This window comes from Gossypium arboreum, chromosome 8 (genome assembly GCF_025698485.1).
Source record: "Gossypium arboreum isolate Shixiya-1 chromosome 8, ASM2569848v2, whole genome shotgun sequence".
NCBI lineage: Eukaryota > Viridiplantae > Streptophyta > Magnoliopsida > Malvales > Malvaceae > Gossypium > Gossypium arboreum.
The window spans coordinates 19,094,687-19,102,835 of NC_069077.1; the positions used below are offsets into that span (position 1 = coordinate 19,094,687).

The 8,149-nt window shown below is 33.0% G+C and overlaps 1 protein-coding gene across 7 annotated transcripts; it reads left to right on the plus strand.

Moving 5' to 3' along the window:
- Positions 1 to 380: 380 nt before the first annotated feature.
- LOC108467599 (uncharacterized) lies at positions 381 to 4,344 on the plus strand. Of its 7 annotated transcripts, XM_053018096.1 has the most exons (6): positions 381 to 562; positions 2,108 to 2,218; positions 2,313 to 2,429; positions 2,860 to 3,039; positions 3,475 to 3,520; positions 3,612 to 3,805. In XM_053018096.1, exons 2-6 carry the CDS (start codon positions 2,189 to 2,191, stop codon positions 3,665 to 3,667), a joined length of 429 nt encoding a protein of 142 aa, XP_052874056.1. In that variant the 5' UTR covers positions 381 to 562; positions 2,108 to 2,188; the 3' UTR covers positions 3,668 to 3,805. The 7 variants fall into 7 exon arrangements, with proteins under 7 accessions (XP_052874056.1, XP_052874055.1, XP_052874057.1 ...); XM_053018095.1 differs by having other exon boundaries at positions 396 to 562; positions 2,145 to 2,218; positions 3,475 to 4,344; XM_053018097.1 differs by having other exon boundaries at positions 399 to 562; positions 3,475 to 4,344.
- The last annotated feature ends 3,805 nt before the right edge of the window (positions 4,345 to 8,149 follow it).

The following is an 8,149-nucleotide window of genomic DNA, read 5'->3' on the forward strand; positions in this document are numbered from 1 at the left end:
CCCCAACGGTCAAAATTTTAAATGACTATTGGGGTGACCGTTGAGGGTCAAAAGCACTGGCTAAAAGGTGTCTTTGAGGGAGCATCCACATCAACGCGTTTTTTTGCTAACATGGCAAAAGCAAGAATGCGCTTTTTTGAAATTTCTCTTTAAAACATTCCTATATAAACGCATTTTACATCTTTAGCCTATTCCAGTAAATAATAAATAAAATGGCCCATCTCTAATAAAATGGTACATTTTTAGCAGTCATCTAAAAAGCGGAAAAACAAATCTAGTGAAGTTAGCAATTCTAAGAATAGGATATCCAGCAATGCATTAATCCTAAAACTGGATATGAAGCCAAAAAAGAAATAATCCATCAAACATAGGGCAGTGTCGTAAAATCAAAGAGTAGAAGATAATAAATCATCATATGATGAAACTTAAGGTTTGTTTCTATCGATAAAATCAAATAAAAAATGCATGTAAACTAGAATGCGTGTCAGCGAGGGCGCGCTCTTGGTGCCACCTTTCTCCTCCCTTCCTAACAGCTTCTATTTCTCTCTCAAAAGACTCAGTTGTAAGTAGTAGATTCTAAATTCTAATTCTTCTCATTCTAATTGTAGTGAAATTACTTTGATATCTTCTTCTACAGCTCTCCCATCGCTTTCTCTGTAACTGTTCTGAATCATCCAGGTTTCTTTATATATATATATATATATATATATATATATACACACACATTACTTCTTGCTGATTTCTTTTCTTTGAAATGCTTTGCCTCTGCCTTTGCTTTCGTCCTTTTCTGCCTTTTTCTTTGCACTGTATTAATCAAGGGTTTAATTAATGCGCCGCCTCTGCTTATTCTTTCAGATCAGTTTCTAATTTTACATCCTAATGAAAACCCCCTTTTCCTCTCTTATTTAACTCTCTTTTGTTTTTGGACTGGATGAATTTTGAGCCTCCATAGCAAATCTAGTTCTTTATACTGTTAATGATCGGTAGTGTTTTTTTTTTATCCGCATGTTCATTATTGTGCAGCACTATTTTTTTCTCTTGTTTTGTTTTCTTAATGAAAGATTCTCTCATTTATTTAAATTTGATTTGTTCTGATTCTCTACTTGTAAAGTCGTATTAATTAGTTTCCAATGTAAGCCTCTTATGTTGGTTTTGAGATATCATTACACATTGTGCTATCTTTTTACTTTAAGGAGAGAGAATAGGGTTAAAAAAAGGTAGAAGGAAATCATTTTTGGATTGGGTTGTCGTCATGGAAAACAATTCTCTCTCTCTCAACAGAAATTTGTAAATTTCGATGAAAATAATTGTGGAATATATTCAAGGTAACTAAAATATGGTTATGGTGCCACAAATTTTTATATGCATATGTTGGAACTTCACCGATACATCAAGTATATAGTTTGTTTTTTTTATGTCTTAGTACTGCATGCGTTTGGATGTCATCTTAGAATAAGATTTGTTCATTTAGGGAATGGAATTTTCTCCAATGGCACCAGAGAATCTTGTAAGGAAGGAAAACAGACTACGGTAGCTGCTTTATATTAATTAATGCATGTATGGCGCATAGATTTTTGGTCTCTTGATAGTTTCTATTGTCAGCGTTTTGCTTCTAGATGTAGCTTTTGCGTCCGATATGGTGCCCATAAACGGTGTATCACATGCTGAGTCTTCTTGTGACGTTACTTACTAAAATCTAGAAAATAGTAATAGTATTAAGAGAAGAAGAAAAGTATTTTTTTTTTGGTGAAAAATAAAAAACTAACTTCTATTCAAGCATTTATCCTATTGTTCCTAAGTTTCTCTAAATTGTTTGCATAATCCAATTTCCTCTTGCTAATTTGACCCCAGTTATGTGCTAAACTGTACTGTGTTGCCCAACTTACTGAAATTTTAATAGTTTCTAAAAAATTCCAACAAAGTCCTTGGAATATCTTTGTTTTCACAAAGGTGACTTTATGTACAAGATTATGCTACTGCATTTTTTGAAGCCGTGTCTTTGTTACATTTGGTTTTTTTCAGGTGGTCATAACTTATGGTACCTAATTCAAAATGATGATGTAACTCAATTGCTTTTTTTCCCATTTACTGGTTCAATTTTTTGCAGAGGATCGCAAGCTGAACCTTTAATTATGGTTATGCAGTATGTGGGAGTGTGATTATTAAGAAGAAGCTCCCTTGATTAATAATGGCTGGTTTTATAATGCTTTTCCCCAAGGTAACATAACAATGCGGTAATAATGCCATTTTCTCTTTGCAAATTGGCACATTGTCTGAAAACCTTCTTTATTGCTATTAAAACATGTAAGCAGATGGTAAAGGCAGTAGTTTCCTTCAACGTGAATATCTTCTGGAAAGCAGTACTTTGGACTGTTGCTATTGCATCTCTTCCTGTACGAGTGTTGACTGCCTTGCAGAGGGAAAGGATGGTTAGTTTCAATATTTGATACATATGAGTTGCAAGTAAAGTTCAAACAGGTGCATATAGCTTAGAAAGCTGAGAACCCATACCATGGTTTTTCTAATGTATGATTCATTCCCATCTCTGCTATTTCCCCTTTTTATATATTTAGTTGCATTTATTTAGGAACATCTGAGGATTATCATTTGTTTGGTTAGAAGCTGAAAGTGAGTACTTTATTTGGTTCCTTAATAAGGGAAGCTATAGCTATTTTGGCCTTTTACCAAATTTTTATTCTTATCAACTATCAAGGAGCTGCAAATTATTATGATAAAGTCTACACCTTTTTTATTTGCACAATATCTTTAGTCATCATAAACTGGTTCCTAGACTTGCTTTGAAGTCTTCTCTGCTGTCTTATTCATAATTTAAAATAAGAAGCACGGTTTTGCTTGCAGCTGGAACAGCATCTACATGAGATTCAGTTTGAGTTGGAGACTCTTGTTTGGGACAGGAAGGAGCTTGAGGACCATCTCCAAGCAGCTGTTAGAGAAAGCAGAATTATGGAGTCAATGTTAATTGAACTTGAAGGGGAACATGACAAGGCTATTGCCAGGATTGAACTATTAGAGGGTGAGGTAAATATCTTAAACTATCTGTAAGTTCGAAAAAAATGAATTGTGCACCAAAAAAGTTAATCATATATATTTATTTGTCTGGTAGGTATACCAACAGAAGTCTAAAATTAATCCTTGGTGATTGTAGGATGTAAACTGTAAAACTTGTAGCCCTTAGAACAAGGCTTCTTCTTCCTATCCCCGTATTTACCCAAAATGTGACTGATGATTAAAAGGTATCATAATCAAGTATGGACCATCAGTCATTTATGAACACGGAAATTATCATAGAACCATAAGATGCACCATCAAACTCATCCTGATAATTTATCCTGATTTACCGAGATATTACCCTACTTGTTTCCAATTTGCTTTGTATGACATTTATGAACAAGCAGTTTGGGAAGACCTTAATCCCATGTTTACGTTAACTGAAACTATTATCCACCCTACCAGTTGCAGGATTTAAAGGATGAAAACCTTCGGCTGAAAGAAGTTCAAGGTAAAGCGGCAAGCAGTTATAGAGGTCATGATGCGACAAATAAAGACAAAAGTCTGAATACCGTTGATGATAATCATGTCGTTCCCTACAGTATTGCATCATGGGTTTCCAATTATAAGGGGAGTGGCATCTCCTTCCAGGAGCTGATGGTGAACAGAGAAGTATGGGAAGGTAAGAGCAAGAGTACTACTGAAATGATCAATTTCTTAAAAGCAGGCCCTGCACCAAGCGGATCCGTGGAAGTATTTTCACCCGGTGTTCAAAATTTGGAAGTTGACACTGTTATCGAACAACGAAAAGAGGTTGCACTTTCACAGACACTTTTTAGTGCAATATTATCACTCTTGGTTGGAATGATTGTCTGGGAAGCTGAAGATCCTTGCATGCCTCTTGTGGTGGCTCTCTTTACTGTTGTTGGCATGTCACTTCAAAGTGTGGTTCAGTTTTTCTTCAGTATAAAGAACAAACCTGCTTCTGATGCAGTTGCCCTATTGAGTTTCAATTGGTTCATAGTTGGGACACTCAGTTATCCAGCACTGCCAAAGGTTACCCGTATGCTGGCACCACTGACCTTGAGCCTCGTGGACAGAATAGCAAGCTGGCTTGGTATCTCATTCAACTAGCTTTTATATCCCATGGAGTACCCATTGAGATGCATATATGTGTGTTTTCCATAGATTGTAAGGTAAAGGTTTTTATCATATTTTCTTTCTTGTTTCTGTTTTTTGTTCCGGATTTGACCTCAACATTTCGACAAGTTTGTATTACCATGTAAACTTGTATGAATATGTCATGGTGGACAGGGCAGAGTTGTATAAGGAAAATAGCTTCTTCTTTTTTAAATACAGCACTAGTTAGTTTTGTTTTGTTTTGTTTTCTTCTCCCCTTATAACTCCAATTTCTCCAGCATTATATTTTTTAAATATATATGGTATGATGGGAAATGCAACAGATAATTAAAAAGGGGCTATTTAGTATTTGCTTATGGAACTTGGATAGACGGGCATAAAGGAATCGTCGGTGAGTCTTCCACTTGCATTTATTTATTATGTATGCTCTTGTCCATTCAATTAATGGCACTGCTTAATTTACTAAATTTTATTTGTGGTTTTTTGGGGAATGAAGTGGGGCAAGGAAAAAGAAGGGAAAGGAATAACTTGATTGTTTCTACATTCTCTTATATAGCATGTAATTTATCTTTTGTTTATTTCAATTTTAGTTTAATTTAGGGTTCGGAATGAAATTTTAAAGTTGGAAAACATTATTTTTGTTTTATTCGTATTTATGAAAACTAAAGGGAAGTTTTCTTTTTCTTCCCTATGTGAAGAATAAATAAGTATTCATTGTTTAGTTACGTAGATTGAACTAAATTCCAAGTGGTAACAAATTTATCAAAAAAGATAACAGCAAATAGAAACAGCTTAGAAGTCTAAAAACAAATTTCGGTTTTTGTCAATAGATCTTAGCGGTTGCATCATAAACACTTCTTCATTCAGTGTCTTGAAGGACGATTCTAAATTGCTATTTTGAGCACTATAGTTGGTTTGGCCACAAGACTGAATGTGTTATGTAAGATGTCTAAACGCTATGTACCCTTAGCGACAAGTTTAACCTTATACCCATCAATGGTCTTTATTTTATACAACCATTTACAATCAACAATGTTCTTTCTTGGAGGTTTAGGATCCAATTGTAGAGTGATGCAAGGGTTGTGGGTGAGATTCAATTGGTGGATTAAGAGGTATGGGTAGGACAGGTGGAGGAAATTGGGTAGTTGAGCTAAATTCATTTTGAATCGTGAAGGTAGTGACTTGGAACTGGTAACATTAAAAGTCATGATGAGAGAAAAGAATTAATTATAAAGAGATTTATAACTTACCTTATTAAAATCATCGATGATTCCAAGTAAACGATCACATTCAATGTCAAATAGTATCTATAATTTGTTTTAATGAACTAGTTCTAATAGCACTCGTATAAGAGTCTCAATAAACTTCTAAATAGTTTCCAAATCATGGATCCAATCAAATACTAAATATATAATCTATAAATTTCATATCAAATAGCATAAACACATAAGATATCAAACAAATGTAGAAATATAAACCCTCAACGGTCTTAATATTATTTCTTTCAAACACAATACTTATCCAAAGTATTATATATGATCATCTTTTCTATGTCACACTCATGTATATGTAAATAGTTTATATGTACATGCGAAATTATAAACAATAATCTAACTTGAAAATCAGCTACAGCAGTTTTAATTTGATGTGACTCTAACTCAATTTAAATTTTAACTACCTTTTTTTTCAATCATGTCTTTAACCTACACATAGAAAATAAATCTAATGCATTACAAAAATCTTTGCTTAGTGATAGTATGATTCCAATTTTCCCAAATGTTAATATAAACTAAATCACAATAATTTAAGAAATATTTAAACAATTATATATAGTTCACATATGAACATGCATCATTCATGACTTAAACATTAGCATAAACTTTGAAGATTTTTCAAGACGTGAAAATTGGCCACTCTATGAAACCACAATCATTCATTCACAAACAAACCATTCAAACCACAATACATTATTCTCTTTAAATAAAAACAAAGTTTCATTTTGTGGCACTTAGTGAACCTTGGGGAAATATCCAAGTCGGATATATAGAGTTCCTAGTCCAACCACCACACCATTGAATAATTTTTATCCTTCTACCCCATCATTGGTACATATGTTTACATACAAATACTTTCACCACACCATTTTGTACAAAATTCATCTAATTTCAAATAAATATCTTCACTCATGCATATTTTATACATATATAATTTGGTATTGTTATCCGTTCTTTATTGGCATGCCAATCATATCAAATCGTTATTCACACCAAGTTTACAAAGGCAATATTACATTATAATCTATCAATTTTTCCTTTATTCATAAGTGATTATATATACCATTCACAACCAATTTTCATTTGCTCAACTATACATCATTCTTAGAACTACTTAATAAATCTTAATTACAAACACGTAACATTCAGTCTTAAAATGCATGTCCAAATCACAACATAATTAACACGCATTACAATGTTCTCTCATTTTCTTCTTGACATCACAATGTTCCAATGTTGGTAACGAGATGTCTTATACTAACTTGTTTGACTTGCACATGTATGTTTTTCAACATTGCAACATTACTTTGCCAACGTCGTGATGTTCCTTATTAACTTTGCTTAACTTGCAAAAGTAGACCATCATCGTTGCAACATTACCTAGCTAATGTAACAACATCCCTCACAATTTCATAAATTTACACCATTGATTCTTTCAACACCACGTTTGATATTTAAACCAAATTTCATACATAAACTCTATAATACTCTAATACCATATGAACCATTGCTCTTTCACAACAACATAATATTTGATACACAAAAAAAAAAAAAACAAGAACCAAACCATATAACATACTTAATACCATTAACTAAAAATTTAACATCATTACTTCACCATAAATATATTCAATATAACATATAACTTAAGCAAAGTAATAAGCTAAATAAAAATCATAGAGAACTTATGTAACATCCCAAAATAGGGCTTAGTCAGAATAGTGGTTTCGGGACCACAAATCCGACATCAAAATATTTATTTTATGATTATTATGAGGCTTAGAATATGAATATATGCATGTGTAAAAGTTTCATGAAGAAATTCTAAGTATAAGATGTCCAATTGGAAATTAGGGACTAAATTGAATAAATTCCAAAACTTGATTTCTAGAAGAAATTTGTATGAAATTGCTTTAGATTATGAATTATAAGGTCTTGGAGATCAATGGGCTTGCATGGTTAAAATTTTAAAGAAAGGGCATGAGGGCATTTTGGTCATTTGGCTTTTTAATGAAATAAAATGGGAAAAATCAAGCCAAAATCAGCCATTTTCTTCCCCATAGCTGCCGAAATTCTCTTTTCACCATAGCTAGGGTTTCAAGCTTTCCAAGCTCAATAGTAAGTGCTCCCAAGCCTTGTTTTTAATGTTCTTTATATTTTTGAAATCCTGGTAGCTTGCTCTCTCCATTTCTACCCATATTTCATGCTAGGGTTCATGTTTAAAAATTTACCCATGCATGATTTGCTTGTATTTTGATAGATTATGGAGGAATATGAAAGATTAATGTGTGTTAAACATCTTTTCCTAGTTGATTTTCATGAGAAACTCTTATAGGGACTATTTTGCAAAAGATGTAAATGTGTGGTAGAAATGAGAAAATAATGGATAATTTGGACTACCATAAGAAGGAAAGGTGTTCAGCTAGGCTTGGGTAAGATAAAAAGTGCATGTGTTTCATTATACGAGCCTAAGGATTAAATCGTAAAAATGTGAAGGGTTAGGGGCAAAACGGTCATTTAAACTTGAAATGTATAATGTGGGGTATTAATGAGTTAATTTTGCTGTTATAGACCTCGAGGAACAAATTTCGGAGGTCGATCGTGGTAAACACAAGGTTTCGAAATAACCGAAACATATCTCTGAAACGAATACCAGGTAAGTTTGGATAACTTAAAGTAAACCCCTAATATGCGTAATTGAATGATTTATGAATGCATGATGATTG

Excerpts from the sequence above, each read along its gene's own strand:
- LOC108467599 (XM_053018095.1), top strand. The coding sequence starts at position 2,189 with ATGGCTGGTTTTATAATGCTTTTCCCCAAG. Across the intron at positions 2,219-2,312 it reads TTATAATGCTTTTCCCCAAG|ATGGTAAAGGCAGTAGTTTC; the intron begins GTAACATAACAA and ends ACATGTAAGCAG. Across the intron at positions 2,430-2,859 it reads CCTTGCAGAGGGAAAGGATG|CTGGAACAGCATCTACATGA; the intron begins GTTAGTTTCAAT and ends TTTTGCTTGCAG.